We start from the raw sequence: 25641 nt of genomic DNA, 5'->3' as shown, positions 1-25641 counted from the left end.
ACAGAGGGCAGGCTGTGAACAAGTTCAATGCAGGAAAGCCCCTGTGTCCAAAGAGTTACTACCTGGTCTTTAGCTCACTAAAGCTGAATGGTTAAGGATAAAATAAAGGTCTCCCATGTCTCCACTACTCCCGTACAACACTCATCTCTGAACACACATATGCCCTAATACTACACTCCTGGCAAAATGTGAGTGATGTGTATGACGGTGATACAGAGAGCTCCTTTAAGAATCTCATGACCTGCTGGGCAGTGGTGTCGAACACCCTTAATCCCAGCACTTGGGGGGCAGAGGCAGGTAGATTTCTGAGTTCGAGGCCAGCCTGGTCTACAGAGTGAGTTCCAGGACAGCCAGGGCTACACAGAGAAACCCTGTCTTAAAACAAACAAACCAAAACAAAACAAACCCCAAAAAAGAAGAATCTCATGTCCTTAGTCTTAAAAGCCACAGCTGTGATCACTGCTCTTCCATTCATTTAAAGAAATCCAAGCCATGAGGCATTTCTCAGAGCTCTACTACTATCAGCTACCTCTTAGAATGCCACAATACATGTTTCCCTGAAGCTGAATGTCACCGTCATTCTGTTTCAGAATGTGAGAGAGGGGACATTGATACCATCACACAAATGAGAGCAAGGTGTGCTGCTGCACACCGGTAACCTCGGTGCTTTGGAGGATGAATTCATTTAGGAGAATGGCAGTGCCGAGACCAGCTTAGGCTACCTAGTAAGACCTGGGCCCAACCTGTCACACTCCTAAAATGTTTCTAATCAAAGGAGGGAGGGAAAAGGAGACGGGAGAGGCCAGAGTGCTTCACACTGTCCAACTGAGATAAATCTGCAAGGCAAAGAAGTCCTCCTTAGTCAGAAGGTAAACTATACAGCTTGTGCTAACACTGACCCTTAAATACACAGCTCCCACCATCCTGCCTGCAGGGAACACAATGGATGCTCACCCCAGGTGGGTGAGGAGGAGGGTGGAGGAAGACTGCTACATCCACTTGTCTTTGTTCATGTGTGATAGTCAGGAGTTGTGTCCCCCCAGTCCCCATCTAGTTAATGAAATGGAGGGGGAAAAGACCTAAGAAACCCAAACCAAAACAACAACCTCTTTCCCCAGCAAGCAACCAATGTGACATTCATCCAGAAAGCCTCAAGCAAGTTATTGTTCTGACTGCTGGGAATGTCTTACATAAAAGTCATAAAAAGAGATCTACAGCATGCATAGCGAGGACAAAGAAAGTTCTAGTTTCCTCCTTTCCCCAGGACTTGACCCTACAGCTGCTCCTAGTGCTTGCTCGGCAGTCCCGCGCTCACATCAGAGTCTGAGGGAGTATGGGAAGGAAACGCCCTCAATACCCACCGGAGGGCGTCCCACCGCCACTTTCACCTCCACTGCCTGCAGCTTGTGGCTGCCCTTGCAGCGCGGTGCTACTCGGCTGCTCCTGGCAGACATAGATGGTTAAGCGGGGCCTAACCGACCTGTAATCAGAAGATGCCATCAATGAGACTGTGAGGGTAAGCTGCCCCAGCAGGTACAATCAACAACTACAGGAATCTACGGTCTAGTTTTCCTGGTGAGAACTTTACAGTGTTATTTCATTATGCAAAATAATTTTCTAATAAAAATATTAAAAACCACACACCTCACACCAACTATCACAGGTCCAGACTCTAAACCATTGAGATGGTCTGTCAGATGCTGGTAAATTTAAGTTTTAAGATTGATTAAGCAATTTGAAATCAGTAAGGCTGGAGTTTACTCAAGTCTCAGCACACAAGTCTAGAGACAGTAATGGCAGCAGTGGGTCTCAAAGCCAGCACAGTCACAGTTCTAGCATTCTAATTGACAGTTACAAGTTCACATTTAATAACTGCTTAACAATAATCATGACCTTGAAAACCATAGATTCTGTAGAGCTCACCTAAATTAGAAGTTTTGTTTTCTTGGCAACAAACCCAGTCGTCTTCAAGAAATCAGTCCTGCCCATGTGCATTGCTACCAGTCTTAGTCTACCTCTGCCCTCATCAGTGCCTGCCCTGAAGGTGTACACAAAACAGTCTTCTCGTGAGCACAATGCTGCCGATGCTTGGTGGCGCACACAGGCACACGCCAACCTAGCGTGGAAACACATTCTGCCCACCAAAGCCCCCACGCAGAGAAAAGTCCACTTTCAGCTCACGCAAAATAGTCTGTGGTATTTTACCTTGACTTCAGGGAATTATAGAGCCGAATTCCATCGGCTGCACCACAAATCTGAACTAAATCCTCCTTTGTCAGCTTTAATAAGTCGGCACCTGGAAAATAGCAGAGATCCTCAAATAAGCAAGACAGGAATGGACAGAGCTGCTGCTTCACAGTGTCACTGCACAGGTCTGTCCGTCTGCGCAGCAACAGGTATCCTGGAGTACACACAGCCACGATTAACACAGAAACCACATGCTGTGGTAACAAGGTGCCAGAAGCTGATAAGTCAGTGGCCATGGCCAGGAGGCCCGTCTGCTCCCAATACAAGACTCCTTATTCCTTATCTGCCTTTCTTTCCTTGTCGCTGGGCTGTGGGTAACCCTGTTTCTGAATCTCCCTAACGCCCTGGTGCTGCTTTTTTTCCTTTTTAAAAACATAAATGGAATATTGACATTTGGTGAACTTTGCCCAAAGTCACCAGTGAGTGAGAAGCAAAGTGGAGAGCGGGTTTCATTACAGCACTGTGTGCAATACAAGTTAGACACTATAAAGTTCCATCCCCACAGCCCGTTCTAACAGGAGAGCTTAGTAGAAGATCACCCTGTTCCTTCAGATTGCTTCCCTAAGTACTTGGTGTCTAGGATTTGCCTTAAAAGCATCAAAAAGGGCAGTGTATATAAGGGAGAAGTGGATACAAGACTGAACAAGCACTGGGCACCAGTGAAATTGGGGTAGTCAGAGAAAGTCTTTCATGTACTCAATACTTACTATATTTGGAGATGTATACAAAATCTTTTTACTCTTTTAATATCAGTCAAGACCTTCCAGACCTTAATATATGACTTCATATATTAAACATCTACTCCCATATGCAGAAGATAACGGCGTTGCTTCACTTGCTCGCTTTGTTTCAGAGGCTCAAATGAAAGGGCTTGACAGAGTCCTAGCTTATAAATAAATAAAAACCAGAGAGGCCTAACTCCCATGAGACGTGAGCCTGTATGGAGTCACTCTTGGAAAGAAATAGCAGAGAAAGAGGTTCTCTGTCTATTAGGGTCACACAGCTCTGAAGCAGGGATCCTAGTTGTGACATCTGTAACTCATGAAGAGATATATCCCAGCTGGTGATAGTGAATCCCAGCTCTGAACTGTGATGACCACCTAAGAGACCTCACTGTCCTCACTGTCTCCTGCCATTCTCTTTGGTGCTGCAGCTCAGGTGATGTGCCAGAGAGCGGCTCAGCAGGAACCCTTGAGAGGAAGGCCCCAGGTTAAGGAAAGTGCAGAATGCCAAGCCCTGTGATCAATGCGTACAAGGAGAGTCTTACAGCTCCACAGAACATGCAGTAACATGCAAGTCCCAGATATTAAAGGCTGTTCTATGTCTGCTCTTCATGCACTTGCCCTATATAAGGGCTCACAAACTTCATCTAATTTCTAGGTTTTCACACATGAAAGGCTTTATTTAATCATATAAAAAGGTGGATGCCAGCAAGCAAATTATTTCTACAAGGAATTTTAATTTTAGAGTTCAAGAGCTACATGAGGAATAAGTACCCAGTGTACAAACAATATAATAAATGACATAATAAAAACATCACTGTTTGTAAAACCAGGCTTTCCTCTGGGCATGTGCACAGATATGTCTGTCCTTTTAAACTGTTTCAATGGCTCCATACACAAGAAAAAAGAATGCTAGCGGCCACATCTCTGTGGCCAGCGCTCTCAGAATGATTGGTTAGGACTCATTAGCAAATGTACTATGGGCAAAAGTACAAGGACTGCCCCTGCTTCCCGAATGCTCTCTCCTGTATGCCCCAAGGCAATGCTGCTTGACACCTAAAGTCCCACCAAAACATTCTCTTAGTTTCCTGTGCAGAAAAAAGAGCAGGCTGTCTACGACACACATAGCTGAGCAAGGCCACACAACTGAGATCATTGCTCTATGTGGAAAGGTTCAAGCTACAGGACACAGGTCAGCCTTATGGGACCTGAGCTCATAAGGCCAAGGAAGAAAAGGCCAGATTCAAAGGGTCACATACTATAGGACTTTATTTGTTGAACATTCTCAGAGTGACTAGTCAGAGGCAGGGCAGTTCAGTGTGTGTGGCAAAGCGGTGTGTGTGGGGAAGAATGACCTTACTATGAGACAGCAAGACAGTCGGTACCTGTGTAGACAGACACCCTACATGTATGCATATCTTAACTGCAGTGGTAGATGCATAGAGCTAGATTCACTGCGCAGTGACAGATCTATACATCCACGTTATTAGTGTTGACTTCTGTTCACAACAGTATACTATAATTTTGTGAGAAACTGAGAGAATGTGTGCTGAATCATCTCTTAACTGTCTTTCCAGTTTATCATTAAGCAAAATGTTATCTCAAACTAAGTTAGCTTTGGGGCTGGAGAGACGGCTTGCCAGGTAAGTAAGAGCACATGCTGTTCTTGCAGAGGACCTAAGTTCAGGTCCTAGCACCCATGTTAGGGATGTCATAAGCACTAATTCCAGCTCCAGGGGATGGATCTGACTCTTCGGGCTTCTGTGGGCACCTACACTCACATGCATCTACCCAGGGACAGGCACATAGATAATTTTAAACTAATAAAAAATAAATAGAATGAAAATACCACATAGAACTAAATAAACCCATAATGAGTGGAATTTCCTGGTTTGGAAGAATTTAACAGGGCGTTACAACTGAGGAAAACTGAGAGATAACGTACTTTTTTTCTTGTTTGTAATAGATTCATCTAAAAGTATTTCAAAAGTTTCAAAATTCTTCATTAACAAAAGCAGGAAAACATACAAATAAAATATTCTCATGCATGCACACATATATACATACCTGAAAAATTAGAGAACAGTCTTGTGTAGGAAGAGAACCTGTTTTTGAGCAGCCACTGCTGTGTTTCCTGGGTTGTAGCTGAAGGCTGAATTTGCTATTAATTAAAAAAAAAAAAAAAAAAAGAGCATAAAACTATTCAAGCTTTTAAAAAGTCATTGTCATGTCTGAAGAATCTTTAAGCACAACTCAAAAGGCTTTAAAACTCAAGTCAGAGCACAGCTGGCGACTGAGCAGCCCACCTACTTTGGCTAGAGCCTTTCTATGTAGCCAGTCAGTGGTTCTAGGACGTTACTTACTTCCCCAGACGCTTGTGCAGCTCCATCTCCCTGGTGATTTGGGGATGAAGAATTGCTGGAGAAAGGAAAAGGAAGGAATGGTTTTTAATTTATTTTTACACTAAGAAATTAAAAGCTATCTATTGCACAGGCAGTTTGAGATAGGACAACGGTGTAGAAAGAGCTGTGTAAGCTTGCAAAACAAATGCAGCACAGTAGGGAGAGGAGGAGGCCGGGACGCAGGCACAACAGCAGCACCTCCATGTGCGAGGTCAGCACTGGGAAGTGTTTATATGAGTGCCAGGAAAATGGGGACAGTATGCATTCATTTTAGTTAGGAAAATATGTGAAATTAAATAAGAGAAGCAGCTAAAAGTAACCATAAAACATTCTAAGAAAAAAATAGGCTATAAGAAACAGTGATCCTAACTAAATAGACAAGCCTTCCTCATTAGTTAATACACCCGCCCATGAGTAAAGGGAATGCAACAAACACGGGAGTGAGAGGTATAAAGACAACTGTGATTGACTGCACTTCCTACTGCTGAGCAGGGCTCCTTTCTCAGAACTGCCCCCAGGGCCTAAGCCTTACATTACTCTCCATTCAGCACATCTTAAGCCCCTTCCAACAGGAATTTGTCTTTTCTGTATCTCAGCAAGTGGGGCCATGCTGGAAATACAGTGGGCACTCAGGAAACATCTAGACGACTAAGGCATACAATTCAAAGCTCATCTCTAGATCACAGCCATTTGCTCTCACACCCAGACAGGAAACACAAGAGACTTCTTCTCTGTTACACACTGCCTCTCTGGTCCCCCTGGTCCCTGAGAATTTTTCTACTTGCAGATACAACCACTACTTGCAAACAGGCTCCTGGCTAGTCTTTTTGTCTCCACAGAAGTGAGATTTTGTCGTTTTTGCTTACCAGATCCTGTCAACAAAAGACTGACACAGAGAACTTTCCCCTGCCATCTCAAGCTTTCATTTTTCTGTCCCATAAGAAACTTCCTAAAAGCAGGAACTTCTGAACTACTGTTCTCCAGCAAGATTTTAGGAGCCAAAGACATATTATAGAGGCCTCTGCCTATGCAGCTCCCATTCTGAGCTCCCTGGACTCTCAGCTATGAAAGCCAGATAACACATTCAATGAAATCCAGAGGTCCTGATTTGAAAGCCACTACAGTCTCTAAAAAAAGACAAAGGTCTTTCCTTTAAATCTTAAATACTCAACTAAAACTACATTTGCTAAGAGGGTAAGAAACAGTACAAAAAAATAACCTGTGTCATGTGGTAACTCAGCCCACTGTGCTTTGTAATCAATGTAATGTTAATATATTCATATCAGAACCTCCCATCAACCACTCACCCTAGGGTCCTTAACTGGACTCTCTCAGATAGGGTCTTGTTATATAGCCCTGAGGCTGGCCTCAAACTGGAACTCTCCCTGTTTCAGTATCTGAAGAAAATGCTTCTCTGCAGTTACTGTAATGTCAATGTGTGAGACACAGTAGGTACACAAAGGCTGTCAGGTGAAGACTCTGACCCATGCATGGGCTATTTTCAACATCCGACACAGACACACATAAAGGCCACATGGATAGGACCTGAAGGAGCAATGGTTAGGTGCAAGCACAGGGCCCCACAAACCAGGTACCTGTCTGGGACACTGCACGTGCTCGGTTGTGAGGAGGTGAAAGTGGGCGCTGGGGAAGGGCTGTTGTTCACATAGGCTGTAGGGGTGTCGGGCCATGGAGAACACTAAGGATAGAAACAGAAATGAGTTAACAACACGCTTTTTAAATGGGTGGAAGAAGCACTTTTGTCACCTGGTCTCTAACTGAGCCCGTATAAACTCAAGATTCCCAGTGCCTATCAAATGTGTCAAATTTACCGTGTGCAGCAAAAGCCACTCATTTAGCTTAAAGATGTCCTGAATGATGATAGCAGCAACATTTATAGACATTTGTTTTCCGAAAGCTTACATGCACGCACACGCACACATGCACGCAGACAGACACACACATACATTTCTAGTATCTCCTGTCAGATGCTCCAGCAAATACATCTCAAGGTTTTAAGGTTTAAAAACAGCAGACAAAGATTCACAAGCAACATCTGACATTACACAGTGATCTGGGTATGGCTAGGTTCTGTTAACTGCTCCTCAGCCCTGCCAGGGAGCAGCCTCATCAGTACCTACCATGATATAAGATTTACTGAACAGGCTAGCATGCAAGCCTATCAATTGTGGGTGTGCTGCCAGGTGTGTGTGTGGGTTCCTAAAAAAGATATGGCAGACTGAATATCTCTCAACCTTAAGCAAAATTCAGAAACACATTATAGTTATAAAACTGAATAAGCCAAGGTCCAGAGTATGCTGAGCAGGGCACAGTAATCAAGGAGAAACTTTCCCTTCTGAGCTGCACAAAGGTCCACCTAACAACCAGTAATCTTTCTACAGGTGTTCTTGCCAAGAATGGTAGTTTCAAGGGTTCCCCTTTATAATCAGCCTGCTCCCATCTGAGAGAAGAAAGACATCACATCCAACCTAGCACTGGGGTTTCAAGACTCTGCCAAGCAAATGCCAGTTTTATCTGTTTTGTCCATTTTTTATATTTGTCAACTATACATTTAAATTTGCATAATTATTTGAATAAACTTGTCCTAATGAGTTTTTCCTTTTAAAATTACATTTACTTACTTACACATATGTGTGTGTGTCTATACACCTGCCATGGCGTGCACATGGAGGTCAAGGGGCACTCTGGGGAGTCTGTTCTCTCCTTCTACCACTTGAGCTTTGTAGACAAAACTCAGGTTGCTGGCATACACACAAGTATTTAATTTCTTACCCAAGTTTAATCTATAGTCATTAAGAAAATCTAAAGATTAAATTTCAAGCCAGGCTTGGTAGCACATGTCTGTAATCAGGCTTGGGAAGTGGAGGCAAGATGACCACAAGTTTAAGGCCAACCTCAGCTACATGAGACCCTAAATTTAAAATAAGAAAACTTTCTTCCCAGTTCAGAAAAATCTATCTTATCCAGGAATACAATACTTGCAATCCCAAAATTCAGGAGGCCAAGAAAGACAGTAGTTCAAGGTCAGCCTTGAATTGCAAAGAACTGGAGTTGCAGGGCTGGAGCTGCTCTGGAGTAAAGAGCACACACCATTCTTGCAGGGGACCTGAGTTCAGTTCTCAGCACCCACATGGTGACTTACAACCATCTGTCACTCCAGTTCCAGAGGATCCAACACCATCTTCCGGCCTCCCAGGCACTGCACACATGTGGTGCACAGACATGCATGCAGGCAAGATGCTCATACATGTAAAATAAAAACATGTAAATCTTTAAAGCAATGGAGGCTATGTAAGGCCTCCAGGCATAACGGTGATCACAGTAAGGCAGCGTTTAAAAGTGGCAGAGAACAAAGGTGGGACCAAGAGAGCTGAGCGGCGAGCCTGAGGATGATCCTGGGATGCTGCAGGCTACTTCCTCCTAATTAGTAACAGTTCCAATTTTTAATAGTTTTTTGTTTTGTTTTGTTTTCTCAGGAGACAGGGTTTTTCTTTGTAGCCCTGGTGTCCTGGTGCTTGCTCTGTAGACCAGGCTGGCCTTAAACTCACAGAGATAAGTTTTAATTTAATAAATACAAATACTCAGCATACCAGGAAATGCTTCCTTTGCAACTGTTCAAATTTACAATGAAATATTTGGATGCCAGTTTGAAGATAATCAAGGGAAAAAAAATCTTCTTTTTCAAATTCTTTGCAAAATGTTAAGCCCACTAATGTGAAGCCCACAGCTTGCACTGAGTCTCTCCAGACAGAAACCACACGTCTTAGCAGCCACCAAACACAAGCATCAACAGGGAAAGAAGAAATCACCAGCTGTCTTCACATCTGCCCAATTATAGAGCCCCCGAAAAAGAGGAAAATCACCACAGATTCTGTTCCTGAGACAACCACCTTCCAAAGCAGAAACTAATGGCCAGTCGACTCCGGTAGTGACCTTACTATAGATGCCATTCCAAATGAAAATACCTGTTGTTCTAAAAGTAGAGCCTTTGCTTTTTATCTTACTAGGTACCACTCACTCCTCGGCTTACAGTGTGGCCTGTGCCTATTACAACACATCTAACCAAGGGAGCGTGGACTTTCATCCTACTACACGCAAGGGTTTCTTCCCCTTACATCATCCTCTCCTAATAAAACATATTATAATGCATCCAAACATACACATCTAGATAACTCTTAATATCTAAAGCAATACCTCTCTAAAACAAATCTACCTAGGTTATTGCTAGCTCTTTGAGAAAACAGAGCTATTCCCAAACTTGAAGTTGGTGTGGTACAGTGGAGACGGCCCATTTACTCACCATACATTCATCTATTACAAAGTTAGATGCTTTTCTATCACAAGAGGAGTTTTTAATTTGAGGTTTGTTTGCTTTATGGGGCTGGAGGAGAAGTTCAGAGTCTTGTGCTCGGCAAGCACTGTGGCACTAAGGGACACCTGCTGTTGAAAGCAAGTGGAACTAAGAGCAGTGCTGATGTTCCTGAAGCCTCTGTCAATGGTCTGGACCTGTGCGGTTCTGGTTTCATGGTACTCCGAATGTAGAAGTTTCCCACAGAGATTAAAGAATGAGGACCCACTGTTGGCAGCAAGCCATGGGAGCTCAGGCTGGGGTGTGCCAGGGATCAATAGACACAAAAAGGGTTTGTTATACATCATCTCCTGGGAACCAGTAGAAGTGACAATTTGGCGTGGGACCCTGTCACCCAGCACCTTTTAGATCTTGTCAAGACTTCTGGATATATATCCCTTTAACTGAAAGCCAACTATTAACTGCCCAAAACTGCAAGGAAGGTACCCCTCAACCCCACCCAGTATCCCACACAGACATTGAAGAGACAGACAAAGTGCTGCAGCTATGATTTTGGTTAAGGGGTTCATGATCTGTACCTCACATTTTGAAAGTAGGTTTACAGCTTAAGGTCTAGCCAATACTAGAAGCATCATACCCAAACCCAACACAGCCAGGGCGGCAGGTGAGGCACTTAAGAAGATGTGAAATCCCAGGCATGGACTGCTGATGTTTTGCATATTAGGACTTAAGATGCATTGTAATTTACCACCGACTTCCTCATTTTCAGATTGGCTCTGGGCTACAACACACTAGAACCAACTTCGTTTAAATTAGATAAATAGTTTGTAACAGGCAAGTTTTAAGGCAAGTGACTTAAGTTCCCATAAGCACTTCAAAAAGACTCTTAAGAACATTTGTAGGTTTTCATAACAATTGAAGATAATAAAACATAAAACAGGAGGACAGACAATCGGGGAAAGGAGCATTCAGTAGTTCTGACCACCTCTGATTTAAACCAAAACAGCCCAGTTAAAGAAAATATAAAGAACCAGGCATGGCGGCTTACACCTGCAAGCCTAGTACCAGGGAGGCTGAGGCAGGAGGGCTGCCATGAGAGCAACGGGTAAGTTCCCATGCTGGACTAGTGTCTGGAAAAGGAGGATACGTAGGTAGGTAGGTAGGTAGGTAGGTAGGTAGGTAGGTAGGTAGGTAGGTAGGAAGGAAGGAAGGAAGGAAGGAAGGAAGGAAGGAAGGAAGGAATTTATAGATAAAAAAAGCAGCATATGTTCCCAGCACCCTGGATGCAAGCATGCAAAAAGAAGCTTTTAACATTGTTTTAAATTGAAAATGACATTCCCTGTGATAGTGCTCGTGATACTGCCCTCCAAATTCCACAATTAATCACAAATCAAGATAAAAGAGCAAAAATCTACTTTGGGGACACCAATACAAAAACAGTGCAGTAATGAACAGAAGACTCAAAATAGTTATTTAAATAAAACCTTAAATATAACTACTCATATTTAATAAGGGTATATAAGATGATTTAAATCTGTAACCAGAACAATCCTCTAGGGACTGCTGGACAAAGTTGTGTTAAAAAGACAAGCAATATTTAACCCGACAAAACTCAACCAAAACCCTCACTGGCTGCTTATTTCTGAGGGTCCTGGGGTTAAGTGCAGCAAGGTCACTACTGTAGTCTGAAGAATTACATTACAATGCAGGTGCCAAGAGTAAACACTACACAGAGAGGTTTTTCTACCAGTGCTGCCAAAGAGGCTTTTAGAAGCACAGACACACACACATCCTTGTCGTGCATGCAGGGAATATAGAATGGAGTACTGCACATGGGAATGTCAAGCTTGCTGCCATCGTTTAACTAGCTACAAGATACATGTAAAAAAAAAAAAAGCAAAACTATCATTAGCTACATAAAAATAGATTTTTTAAATTAGTTAGGTAAGCTGGGTGGTGGTGGCATACACCTTTAATCCCAGCACTTGGGAGGCAGAGTCGAATAGATATCTACAGAACAAGTTGTAGGACAGCCAAAGCTACACAGAGAAACTCGGTCTTGAAAAACAAAACAAAAATAAACTAATTAATTAATAAAAATAAAATCAGTCAAATAAATAATTTCAATTATCTTGAAGGAGCCCTGTGTGTGAACGGGGTGGGGGGAGAGAACAAGGGAACAAGTTGGAAAACATATCTGAGTGTCCAAAACCACCCAATATGGTCAATATTGTTTATGTTTCCTTTTAAAGTGTTAGATTTAGGAAATTTTCCTCAATGAGGAACAAACAGAAAGCAGAAAGCTAAACAAAAGCAAATTAAATCAAGACATGGACATCAAAAACAATTTCGGCTTTACTTTTCCATGGAAGTTGATCCTATATCTAACACTGCACAAGGGTTCTTGCACAATGAAAAGAGAAGCAGAAGCCCTTACACTGCCTCGCTTTGCCAGAGAATCACCGTAGTCTGCTGGCAAAGTCCGCTTGCTGGACTTTTTCTGCTCATGTTCAACTGCATCTTCAATTATAGGCTCAAGCCTCATCTGGACAAACACCAAAGATTGGGATCAATGTCTTTTCATTACACAAAGAAAGACCTAAAACCCTGGGTTATGTCTTTGCGTTCAATTAAACAAATGTATGACCAACAGGATTCAAAGTTAAAGAAATGCAAAACCCCAGCAGTGACAAAAGTTGGACATTCTAGGCCCCCACTTAAGTCTCTTATCAATTTCAAGGTTTTCAGGTCTATTCTGAGACCTCACATTGGGATTTCAGCATCTTCATTCAAGATCCCACCCACACAAATAAACTCATAAAAATCCCCAAACTGAGGAGAAACATGTGCCCACAAAGCCCTCAGAGTATCCTGTCAATCGCCACCCCACCGCCCAGCCCCCTTGTTGCCACATGTGTGTGAGGTCCTGCTAACACGCAAACCTCTGCTGCTCTCCAAAGCCAAAGGCTGCTCTGCATTACCTCTGTGAGAATGGTGGTGTCGTAAGATGGCTGGTACTTTTCTTTTTCATGAGCTGTTCTCTTCTCCATCTTTTCTCGGTCATTTTTTTGTTTTCTGTCTGCACCTTTAGGCTTGAACACAGAGTACATGAGTTCAATCACGGAGCTGCACACGGCGTTACACGCAGACCTGAGCATCCCCCTGTTTACCTTAAAGACTTTGATTTGGCAGCTGGCTGAGTGAAGATGATCTGTGTATTCCCCGTTTTCATTCTGCTTAAAGGTGTCAACCTGGATCCTGAAAGGCACTCCTTTTTCACCTCCATGCTTACGCGGGGTGAATTCTGTGCTGATACAATGTACCTATAAAACAATTTAAGCCGAAATACATTCAAAAAACCTTCCGCTGGGGCTCTTTCTATTTTGGGCTCTTTCTATTTTATTCCCTCATGGATGTACAATGAAGACCCCTTAAAACAGACAAAACAGTCTAGTTATCGCATGAATTTCCTGAATTATTCTGGATACAGACTTTCCTTTCAGAATCCCACTATTCTTGGATCCCTTTGCTCTAGTACTTCTCTCAGGGTGGATGCTCTAGTGAGGACAGAAGGGCACAGACTTCTTTGTGGTATCACCTGTCTGTACCCCAACACCATGCACTCAGGGCCTACGGCTTCACCTCAGTTTCTCCCCTGCTGATTCTCTGTATTCACCATCTTGTGATTCTTTTCCTGGGCAAGTTTCAGGCCCTAGAGCCTCATTCTTTATCCACCTACACTCTCCAGGACAACCCTTCTAAGTCCTGTCAGGATCCCAGGGGCAGCATTCATTTAACTCCCCCTGCAGAAACCAGTCTCAGGGAACAGCAGCAAAGTCAGCCAGCAGCAAGACCACAGTCACTTCAGACTTCACATAGCCCTTCACATAGCCCTTGTCCAAAGACAGGCAGCGTGAAAGCTCGACTCTGAATTATGGCTGCACAGCCTGAGATAAGGCCTGGTACTATACCTCCCATGCACTACAAACTAGTCAACTTGGACAAATACTAATATGACTCATGTCACCATCATTAACTGATGGGTAGCATCCAAACACGGAATACTAATGATCCTTAGAGTCGATGTGAATACTTAAGCTGGTCAATAACTCAATGGCTATCTATCTACACAGTAGTTAAAATTCCACCACTTACAAATTTGCACACAGTATATATCACAATTACTTTTGAGTTGTAAATATGTGGTCATGTTAGTTTCAAGGTTATCTTTTAGACACAAGAAAAGAAGTGTGTGTGGATAAAATACCATGGGTGTGCCTGGAGGTGGTGGCGCACGCCTTTATTCCCAGCACTTGGTAGGCAGAGGCAGGCGGATTTCTAAGTTCGAGGCCAGCCTGGTCTACAAAAGTAAGTTCCAGGACAGCCAGGGCTACACAGAGAAACCTTGTCTCAAAATAAAAAACATGGGTGTGTGTAACACTACGTGGAGCAGGGCCTGGTGTGGTGGTGCACAGCTATACTCCCAACACTAGGAGGAAGAGACAGATGGATCTCTGTGCACTCAGTTGAGACTGGTCTGCATAGAAAATTCCAGGCTAGCCAGAGCTACACAGTGAAACCCTGTCCAGAAAACAATTCAATGATAACTAAAAGTTGAGAAAAAGATGCTAACTGCTCACACCACACGATAGACACATGAGGAATCCACTCTTATCTCTTCATTTGTGAAGGCTTTCAAGTTTGGTTACAAACATGCTTTAAATGTTAGAAAAAAAACGGAAACTTTTTTCAAAAGTATCCTTTTAAATAGCACTTTCTGCTCAAGAGAAATGTGCATCATGAAAAACAGAAATTTCTACTATTATGAATACCAATAATAAAAAATAGAATTTAAAAACCAGGTGTGATGGCACATTATTCTACCTAGCAAATTCCAGGCCATCTAAGTGGAGATAAAAAAAAATATTCTTTTCACCAAATGTCTTTATGTCTATATGACTAATCTACTAAAATTAAACCCATTTTAACTGTGTGTATTTAATAAATAAAAAGGCATTACATTATACTTTACAAGTAGGAAATATTTTCATGAGACAGGAATTTAATTAATCTTCTAAATGAGTGGGGCAGACATGAAAAGGCAAACCTGAATGAAGGCAGATGTGCGCTTTGCAGGGTCCCACAGAAATTCAACTGCATTTAACTGGCTTGGATTTGTCCTTGTGTCAATTATTCCCACAGACATTGGAATATCTGTATGTTCAAAAACAAGTTACAAAAAAAAAAAAAAAAAGGATCCATTTTAAGTAATTAAACGATGCACAATTTGAGCCTGGTGTGGTGGCACACTCAAGTAGAGAAGTAGAGTCCCAGCTATTCGGAAGGCTGGGGTACAGGGGATGGCTTGAGACTAGGGGTTCAAGTGCAGCCTGGGCAGCATAGCGAAACCCCATTTCAAAACAAAACAAAACAAAACAAAAAAATCAAACAAACAAACAAATCAAACTTACAACTTACTATATTATGCTCTATGGAAATAATTAATCCATGTTGAACTTCCCTTCAACGTTCTCCGTAGTCAACCTTGTCTTCAATATCAAATCCACCTAACAAGAATCACAGTTTCTCCCACCATGGCTTATATTTCATTTCATTAAAAACATGATGGACGGTGCCAACTGAGGTTTTAGATAGCTTCAAGTTCGTACAATTCCTGGTTGAGGTTACTTTAGCACCACAAAGCTACTTCGTTCCTTTAGCATTAAACAATTCTCAAGACACAGATCTAACACCTACTACATCCAAGCAATAAATTTTACATGGTGCCGATTATGTTACTGGACAGCTACACAGCACCTTCATTTCCACGGCCTGTTGACAGCCACCTGTACCTAAATCGAGAAGCCTGTCTCCTGGACGATTCCACTTCCAGCCTTCAAGCTGCTGATGTTCTGTGTACTGTAGCCGCCTGTCATGGAACACCACCCTTATGATGCTCTGTAAAACAAGGGGGGGGGGGGAAAGGTAAGCATTCTAACTGCTCAGAAGCAGCAGCAGCAGCAGCAGCACTACAACAAGAACATATTAATCAATCATAGGTGAGCATCCAAGCCCAGACTCTGCTTTAAATACTCCTTCTGTTTAGTTGGGCATCATGGCTCTCACACCTATAATGCTAGCACTTGAGAGGTTGGGGCAAGAGGACTAATTCAAGTTTGAGGCCAGCCTAGGTCACATTTCAAAGCTAACATAGACTATAGTGACATCTTATTTCCAAAATAAGAGAAGAAAAATTCCACCTGTGAACTTTTCTATTCTTGGGTACCTGATTTATGGCACACATACTTAGTAACTAGGAATTATAACTAAAAATTTGCCCAAATTTAAAATGTGTAATTTTAAGGTAATTCAATATTATAATTCAAAAACTATTGTACACAATCATGAAATTAGTGAGTAGGAATTAGATTTCTACGGGAAAATACCAATTGCCTAAAAGAAATATGAAAGATGAAAAAATATTATAAATATAGATAACCACAGACACAACAGTAAGCTATTAATACTAGCTGCAGTGACTCATGCCTGCAATTCCAGCAATCTAGAGGCTATCTCAAAAATAACAATTAGTGGTTAGTTTTCTTTAAGGACAGGCTAATAAGATGGCTCAGAGGGTAAAGTGCTTGCCAGATAACCTAAGATAGATCTTGGGAACTCACATAAAGGTGGGGAGAGAGAATTGACTCAATAAAATTTTCTAACTTTCACACATTGTGTCATACAAATACAACTAAATTATACAAACCAATAAAACTACAAAGACGACCATTCTAGCAGGGCCTAGTGATGCGGGCCTATAATCCTACTTGGGAGGCTGGAGGAATATCACAAGTATGAGACTGGCCTAGGCTACAGGAGGAGTGCAAGGCAACTTAACAAGTCCCTGTCTCAAACTTTATACATATATGAGAAAGCAGAGCCAGGCATGAGCGTTCCTACCTGTAAGCCCAATACATGCAAGACAAGGAGGATCGTGGCAAGTTTGAGGCTTGAGCTACAATGAGTGCCAGGCCACAACAGGCCAACTGAAAAGTCAAAGGGTAGTAATGTTGGGAGTGGCTTGACCGGAAGATACAAAAGAACACTGGAAGAAACTAAATGTTCTGAGGAAAAGGAGACTTCACCTATAGAACTAGCACTAGATAAAGGGAACAACTACCAAGCCAAGGCCATGGGGCAGAGACCAGTGCACAGCCATTAAGCCAAGGCCAAGGAAACAGAACCTGGTACACAGGCACAGGTCCTGCAATCCCAACACTTGAGAGGCCGAGGCAGTAGGATCAGGAAACCTAGGTCATAGGTCAGTCTAGGCTATAACCAAGCCATCTGGGCTATATAAGAAGGCCTTATTCCAGACTAGGCTACAAAGTAAGACCTCAACATTCAAGAATTAAAAGCAAGGACAGATAGCATATCAAATATGTTCAACACAAACAACTTCCATAATACCTCTGACAACAGCACATGAGTACCATGTGTCTCCAAATTTAAGCTGTGCAGTCAAAGATGACAGGGCCAATAAATAGAATGTAAAAAGATGTGATTTATCAATAAATTCATTCTATAATCATCTATGTTCTTAATTCTACCTCTCAGGATATAATTGGGTATATTCTAACACATGCAACAGAAAAAAAAATCAACTGAATGGTGAGCTGGAAGTAAAACCTCTTAAAAATGACCCTTTTCCCTTCAAGTTAATCTGACAGGTATTTTAACTAGCTTGATGAAAGTATTTTCAACATGTCTCATCTATTAGCTATTTCTCAATCAGGTAACCGCCTTAAAAAGCCAATTAAACCAGGTGTGGTGATGCACATCTTTAATCCCCACATGGAGGTTGGGGGAAGGCAGGAACATCTCTGAGTTTGAGGCCTGGTCTACAGACTGAGTTCCAGGGTGGCTAGAGCTTTACACAGAGAAGTCTCATCTCAAAAAACAAACAAATAAACAAACAAACGTGTCATTTCTCACCGAGAAATTCAATTCTGACATTTGGTGTGCATATCAACATCAATAGTCTTAGATAATGTAACCAAAACCATGAATTAGTGAACTGTATAAGCCAATGTGCGCACAAGGGGCTGAGGGCAAGAGATGCAGCTAACAGTAAGTACTGACTGCTGAGGAAGGACCTGCTTTTGTGGAAGATCCAAGGTGTGTTTCTGACATCCACATGGAGGCTCAAAACCACCTGTAACTCCAGCTACCAGGAATCTTCTGACAGCTGAGAACTCTTGCAACACACACACACACACACACACACACACACACACACCTTTTAAAAACAGAGCATATAGGTGAAAAGTGAAACTAAGACTGGGAAGTTGTTGGTAACTGTTTACACAGACAAGAGAATCTATTACGAGAACTTAAGATAGACACGTGCATACTTCACATGCTACCACGTAAAAAAGGTATAGGTGAATTCACAATACCTCCTCTCTATTTCTAGATGTGATTAAAGTTTACAATACAAAAGGTAAAAGCCAGGACTGACAGCACAAGCCAGCAACTCTGCTCTTAGAAACCCTGATGCAGGAAGACTAAGTTCAAGGCCTGCATGGTCTACACAGGGAGCTGCAGAAGGCTTATTCACTAACAAGATAAAGAGTCCAATGGAGTTACTCGCTGATAGAGTGCTTGTCTAGCATGCATGGGGCCCAAGAGTCAATCCTCAGTACTAAGAAGAAAACCAAAAAGTCAATCAAAAAAGTTTTTAAGATATTCTAACAATTTTGGGACTTGGAGATACAGTATGCAGGAAACTGTGGGTTTAATCCCCAGCACCCCCACACATGCAGCATGGCAGTATCCACCTGTCATCCCAGCATTCACAGGGGGAGGCAGAGACTCCAGAGATTCAAGGCAAGCTTCAGCCTACATGATGAAACTGAGACCAGCCTGGACTACATGAGATCCTGTCCCAAAACACGCATGCACCACTTTTGGATCCAGTTTTAAAGGTCTCAACACAGGACAGAGAAAATGCTAATCAATTTTATTACAGAACCGTCATAACATTTCAGCCTTTTATACTTGTACATTTTTAGTAAAAACAGTATGCTTCAGTTGTCAAATTTAACTTTCACAGTGACAGAGTCATATCTCCTCTAAAAAATGATTACTGGGGGTAGTGGCACACATTATTTGGCCTGTGTGAGATCCCTGGTATGGCAACACATGTCAGGAGAACTGAGCTCTGTCTGCAACCTCCTGCTGACAGTGCAAGTATACCTTTCCAATAAGCTTATTACAGACCTTACTGCCTCTAGTGCTGTGGTTCGTATAACATGCCCTGTGCTCAGGCAGACAGCAGCTAGGACTCACCCTGCATGCCCCATGGGCGATTCTCTGTAAGTGTGTGTATGTATGCGGACTGCCTGAGCAGCAATCCTCAAGGCTGAGCAGACAGGGGCTATGTCTGGTCTATGCAGGATGAAGGACATCCTCATTTAGATATGTTAGTAGATAAACTCAAGTTCCAAGTTATATTACAGAAGAATTCAAACAGCAAAATAAAAGGATCTTTAGAAAGTTTTAAATTAATATATTTTCGAATTAGAGCTTTGGGCTGGCTAGATGGCTCAGCTGGTAGAGGTGCTTGCAGAACAAGCCTGATAAGCCAGGTTCAAGCCCCAGAAGCAAGAGAAGCGAAGACAAATTTACAAGTTATCCTCTGGCCTCCACACATGGCATTGCATCACTGTACACGTGTGTGCGTGCGTGCGTGCGTGCGTGCGCGCGCGCGTGCAAGCTCTCTCCCTCCCTCCCTCCTTCCCTCTCTTTCTCCCTAATAATAAAGAAGTAAAATTTAAAGAGTCTGGGATTAGCAGTGGTGATGGGTTTTGCTCTGTATACCTAAGCTAACTTCTCTACTGCTTTCTGGTCCCCAACAACTGTAATTTGTACTTCACACATAAAAATACAGCTTAAAAAGCCCAAAATAGTCATTTTTCCAAAGATATACTTGAATTTTTTTTTTTATAAAAAAGCTCATAGCAATGGCTCAGAGGATAAGGTACAAGTTCCAGAACACACATGGTAGAAGCAGACAGCCGCTCCCTCGGGGCCTCCAATGGCGTGCTGTGGCAGTGGCACATGCACAAGATAAACATGCATTTTAAAAAGAACCAAAGAAATCTCTTGCATGCAAATAGCCACTTTCTTCAAACCCCACAGTATCTATTACAAATTAAAGCAGACTGTCCTTACCTTTACCAACTTCCCACTGAGCTCAGGCATGTCTCCCATTTTGCGATTATCCAGCATCCGAATTTCATAAGACTGGCCTAATTTAAAAAAAATTATGTATCAAAAGCAAATCCATGTAAAGAACACTACTCCACTCTACATAATTCAACTGTCCTCAAAATATACAACCACAGGACATTCATTTGTCAGTGTGCCCTAGAAGCAAATTCAAGTTGATCTTTCTCTAAATATCACAGCAATATGTTCTAGTTACCAGTGGGGTCCTCTCTCAGTCCACTTTCACCTGCCGTTCTACTCAACTTCTGAGATCAAGTCTCTGCTTTTCCAAAGTATTAATTTATACCATAAAAGTTACTTTTTAAGTTACAATTTATGGGATTTTAAATATGGTCAGAGCTGCACAACTCTCACTCCTTCCAATTTTCAAGCATTTTCATTATTTTACACATAAACCCACACCCAGTAGGATCACCTCCTATGCTCCCCTCCATCCCTAACAATCCCCTAGACAAGCACTAATCCACTTTCTACTTCTTAGGGACTTGAATACTAGAGACATTTATGTGAAAAAAACAGAATATGTGAGGTTTTGGAGATTGGGTACTTTCATTTAAATGTAACATTTTTCTACTTTATTGCCAGAAAATATTCTATTGCATACATAGACCAAATTGTGTTCATCCACTCATCAAGTGATGTATATTTTGTGTTGTTTCCAATCTAGGGGTTACAACAGATGGTACTACAAACATGGACAAACCATTTTTTGTATAGACCAAGACCAATTTTAATTTTAATCTGGAAGCCTCTCTCTGTGTTATTGAATACAAGCCACATTTGCCCACTGCTTAATTTGTACAGACAACACACACACACACACACTTTCTACACACTGGTCTAATTTAGAAAATTAGGAATAAGCTGTTGCAAAAAAATTAACCATGAGGAGCTAGAGACATAGCTCAGTGTTACAAAGCACTTACTGCTTTTCCAAAGGACATGAGTTTGATCTCCTGTCCCTAAATCAGGTGCTTATAACCTCCTATAATGCTATCTCAAGGGGCAACAGCACTCACATCCACGCTGCCTACCCCAACAAAGAAACACACATATCCATTAAATGTACCCAAAATTAAAAAGAAAGACTACTTCTGGGTTGTTACTAACAAAAACGACAATGTAATTTGGTACACACTGATGACTGTTTCCCAGTACTTGCCACACTGGAGACTTAAGTACCAACGCCCTATCCATCCTGTGAGCCCATAAGAACATGCAAAGGAGTTTCTAGATCAGCAGTTCTAAGCCTATGGGTTGAAACCCCCAGAGGGGTATCATATCAGATATTTACATTACGATTTATAACAGTGGCAAATTGACAGAGATTACAGTTATCAGCAAAAAGTTATCAAAACATAGTCAAATTACTTGAATACTGGTAGAAACAAAAACCAGCTAGGCATAATACATTAATAAGAAATATTCTTAAATTTGTCCATCATATTGAAAGAATAATAAAGGCATTTATGACAGAAGAAGCTTTAGAACTTTAGACTATGGCATCGTCTGCAATGTAACAATGAATCTTAATTTTAAAAACTAAACATTTTTTTAAAAAGCATGGATGCAGTTTTGAAAAATATACCAGTATACACTTAAAGTTACACCAAATCTCACAAGAACTTTGTCTTAGTTATCCAACTAATCAAAATGTGTAACTAAAAGTCCACACCCTAGTGGGTGAAGAAAGACTGAGAACTTCAGGCCAGCCTAAGATATGTAGTGAAACACTTGTCTTGAAAAAGTCAAGTGGGGAGCTAAAGAGATGGCTCAGTGGTTAAGAGCACTGACTGCTCTTTCAGAGGTCCTGAGTTCAAATCCCAGCAACCACATGGTGGCTCACAACCATCTGTAATGAGATCTGATACTCTCTTCTGGTGTGTCTGAAGACAGCTACAGTGTACTTACATATAATAAATAAATCTTTAAAAAAAAATAAAAGGTCAAGTGGACAGGGAATGACTTCATTCAGTGGTAAACTGCGAATATTCCTCTAGAAAGCAGCCTCTGTGCCCCTCAATATGTTAAATTCCGAACCTTTGGGTTCTGGAATTCTAACAAAAATACAAGAGAAGGACTATTTTAACTCATACTTTTGTCAAAGGGCTGTTTGTTTAATACTCAAGAAGTGCTCACAAAGCTGGGTGTGGTGGTGCTTGTCTTTAATCCCAGTACTACGGAGGCAGAGGCAGGTGGATCTCTGAGTTGGAGGCCAGACAGGTCTACAGAATTAGTTCCAGGACAGCCAGGGCTACACAGAGAAACCCTGTCTTGGGAAGGGGGGTGGGGGGGTGGGGGGGTGGTGCTAACTTAAGACCTGAAGGAGAAAGTCAGCCTCCATGAAATAAAGACAGACCGCTGTTCACCTCAGTTTGAATTGGCAAGGCTACAAGACATATTTCCATTTGCTATAGCAGAGTTTAGAAGTGAGGTCTTTCCCTGGAGACACTGTTTTCTGCTTTCAGATGTAAACTTCAAGAGGAGAGCTGAGAAATGCTCCAGAGTACTGATCAGGAACAGCTGCCAGCTCCAGATGTGGTGAAGACAGAAAGGAGCAGACCCACAGGAGATCAATCCTTGAAAGGATTGGGCTGCAGAGATGGCTCAGTGGTTAAGAGCATTGACTGCTCTTCCAAAGGTCCTGAGTTCAAATCCCAGCAACCACATGGTGGCTCACCACCATCCATAATGAGATCTGACTCCCTCTTCTGGAGAGTCTGAAGACAGCTACAGTGTACTCACATATAATAAATAAATAAATCTAAAAAAAAAAAAAAAAAAAAAAAGACTTGAAAGGATTAAGTCTGAGACCACAGGGCATCCATATTGATAAGCTAATTTAAAATCTGGAGCCACAGGAAGAAGGTGGGCTGGACAGGCTAACAGAGGGCTTTTCCGGCTACAGTTGTTAGGTGAGGCCATTTGAACAGTCACTAAAGGAACAAACATACGAACAGAGGGCTTAACCTCTTGGAGTCACCCAAGGAAAGCAGTGAGTGAGAGGCTGAGAAGCAGCGCTCATTTCATTCAGACAAAGGGAAACTTGTCCCATTGGGATTACTTCATGATCCTCAGAAACGTGAAATCCACATGACTGACAGAATAAGAGCAGGGGGAGCCCTGGCACCACAGCTTTCTTTGCTTGGTGTTTCATGGTCCACCTAAGGAACTATGAAGCTGACAGCTGAATGCCTTCCCACAGACAGATCAAGAGTTGCTGTTCTTGGACAAAAACTCCATTTATTCTCCGAAACCAGTAGTGGGCTTTTAAAGGGTTGGTGGACTGGACATGGTACTATGTGCCTATAATTCCAGGCTGAGGCAGGAGTTCTAGCCCAGCCTATTTTAAATTCCAAGGGAGGGAATGTAGTTCATCCCACCAATCACTTCTCATATGCTGGGATTAAAGGCATGGCTGCCCAGCATGGCTGAGTATTAGGTGTTTTTAAGGCATGCGGGAGGCAGAGGCAGGAGATCTCTGAATTTGAGGCCAGCCTGGTCTATACAGTGAGTTCCAAGACAGTCAGAACCATACAACTGAGGCCTTACCTCATGAAAGTAGGGGTGGGAGTGGGGGTGTGGAGGGACAGCAAGTGTTCTTAATTGCTAAGCTACCTAAGTTCCAGCCTCTTATTTCTTCTATAGCACTGACTTTTTTTTTTTTTTTGGTTTTTCGAGACAGGGTTTCTCTGTGTAGCCTCTGGCTGTCCTGGAACTCACTCTGTAGACCAGGTTGGCCTTGAACTCAGAAATCCACCTGCCTCTGCCTCCTGAGTGCTGGAATTAAAGGCGTGTGCCACCACGCCCAGCTGCAGCACTGACTTTTAATAAGAAGCAAAACTAGATAAAAGAAAATCTACTATAGAATAAAACAAAAGTAATTTAAAATTTCATTTTTTCTAAAGTGTACAATATTTTAATAGAAATTTAAGCCAACAAATGTGCATTAGATCCTAGAGCATAAGACCTATTTACAAAGTAGTTAATCTTGGTTAATTACCATTCAGAGCAGAATGGAATAAAATTCGACTCTAAATGAACAATATTTTGAGAGAAACTAGGAGAAAAGTTTTCTGCTTGCAGATTGAGGTGACACCCCAGTGGCTACAAAGAGATAATCCACAGCACAGTAAGGCAGAGCAGGCCTCACACACATCCCTTTCCAAATACTTAGCCCCTGGCAAAGAGTAATCTACTTAAGTCAGACTCTGCTCCAAGGAGAACCAGTTATTCCAGATTGGACTAGTTTTTACTCTAGGGTGAAAGTCAGGGACCTAACTCTGCATACAATTAGCTACTCAGACATAACACAGTTGCAGATTTTAAACTGTATACTCCTATAGTTTGAAAAGAACACCTCTCCCACCCAGTTAAGAATTTTTCTTCCAACTTCTGCTACCTAAATTACCTACAGTTTCCTCTTTCTTGTTTTCTTCTTGTTACCCAATGGTGCAGTCCTAATGAATATCTCTAAGAGGCAGGGGAACAGTGAGCCTAAGGGAAAGTACTAGCAGATAGCAAATAACAAAGCATTAGCTCTGGAATGCCTGCCTACTCTGCTGTGAACCCTACTCTCCCACAGGTGGTCCTGGAGGGCTAAGAAATAAAGCTGAGCCATTAAGCACCTGCTCTGCATGAGGCCAGTGTCTGATCCCCAGCTGAGAGTCAGACAGACAAACAGAAGTCAAGGAAAATGTACTTATTTCCCCAAATATTCAATATAATAATTATTAATAATAATGAAAATAATAGCGAACTCTGAGCGGCATGGTGGCACAGTTTTAATCCCAGCAACTGAGGCAGAGGCAGGCACATCTCCGTGGGTTTAAGACTGGCTGGGTCTACACAGCGAGTTCCAAGGATAGTTGGAGATACAGTGTGGTGGTTTGAATACAAATGGCCCCATAGACTCATGTATTTGAATGTTTGGCCCATAGGTTAGGAGATGTGGCTTTGCTGGAGGAAGTATGTCATAGGAGAGGCGGACACTGGGGTTCCATATGCTCAAGCTAGGCCTAGTGTGGCAGTCTCCTGCTGCCTGTGGATCAAAATGCAGAATTCTTATCTCCTTCTCCAGCATCATGTCTGCCTTTATTCTGCCATGTTTCCCACCATCACAATAATGCATTAAACCTCTGAAACTGTAAGGCAGTCCCAATTAGATGTTTTCCTTTATAAGATTATCATGAGAGGTCTGGAGAGATGGCTTAGAGGTTAAGAGGACTGTTTGCTCTTCCAGATGTCCTGAGTTCAATTCCCAGCAACCACATGGTAGCTCACATCTATAATAAAACCTGGTGCCCTCTTTTGGGCCAGTAGGTATACATGCAGGCAGAATGCTGTATCCATAATAAATAAATAAATAAATCTTTAAAAAAAAAAAAAAGAGTTGTCATGATTGTGGTGTCTTTTCATGCCAATAGAAAGCCTAAGACATACAGTGAGACATTATTTCAAAAGCGGATGGGGACAGGGACTAGGGGTGTGTGGGGATGCAATGTGGTCCCCAAGGCAGAAGCAACCTTACCTAAATTTAACCTTTAACCTCAGTACTTAGCAGGTAGACCTCTGTGAGTTCCAGGTCAGCCAGAGACCTTGTCTTAAAAGAGAAGAGAGGTAAGGAGGGGAGGAGAGAGGAGAAAGA

General features: G+C 42.2%; 2 protein-coding genes across 26 annotated transcripts in view; one reads left to right on the top strand and one right to left on the bottom strand.

The window, feature by feature from the left end:
• The window catches only part of Fbxl2 (F-box and leucine-rich repeat protein 2), a 68247-nt gene extending 55182 nt beyond the window's left edge, over positions 1–13065 (top strand). Inside the window, exon 16 of one of the 3 annotated variants that reach the window (XR_379878.3) lies at positions 12793–13065. The gene's annotated coding sequence lies outside the window, so the exon portion shown is untranslated. Of the gene's footprint in view, positions 1–1264; positions 1640–7773; positions 8019–12792 lie in introns of those variants that run through there. The other 2 variants (XR_379879.3, XR_379880.4) reach the window with 2 other exon arrangements.
• Ubp1 (upstream binding protein 1) overlaps positions 1–25641 on the bottom strand; it is a 47089-nt gene that overhangs the window by 6406 nt on the left and 15042 nt on the right. For 7 of the 23 annotated variants that reach the window (NR_164181.1, XM_006512055.2, NM_001372507.1 and 4 more), the window contains 11 exons: positions 19938–20014; positions 15554–15659; positions 14809–14915; positions 12872–13024; positions 12683–12793; positions 12139–12246; positions 6967–7070; positions 5333–5387; positions 5037–5130; positions 2206–2296; positions 1362–1480 (listed from right to left, as the gene is read on the bottom strand). Coding sequence is in view for 14 of the 23 variants with exons in the window: in XM_006512055.2 (XP_006512118.1) it covers positions 1362–1480; positions 2206–2296; positions 5037–5130; positions 5333–5387; positions 6967–7070; positions 12139–12246; positions 12683–12793; positions 12872–13024; positions 14809–14915; positions 15554–15659; positions 19938–20014 (1125 nt within the window). In the remaining 9 variants the exon portion in view is untranslated. Of the gene's footprint in view, positions 1–1361; positions 1481–1644; positions 1701–1923; positions 2039–2205; positions 2297–5036; positions 5131–5332; positions 5388–6966; positions 7071–12138; positions 12247–12682; positions 12794–12871; positions 13025–14808; positions 14916–15179; positions 15660–19937; positions 20015–25641 lie in introns of those variants that run through there. The other 16 variants (XR_001778852.2, NM_001372514.1, NM_013699.3 and 13 more) reach the window with 9 other exon arrangements.

Source organism: Mus musculus, chromosome 9, assembly GCF_000001635.26.
Source record: "Mus musculus strain C57BL/6J chromosome 9, GRCm38.p6 C57BL/6J".
Taxonomy (NCBI): Eukaryota; Metazoa; Chordata; class Mammalia; order Rodentia; family Muridae; genus Mus; species Mus musculus.
The sequence above is the reverse complement of the archived record's forward strand: the minus strand, read 5'-3'. Positions and strand labels throughout refer to the sequence as shown.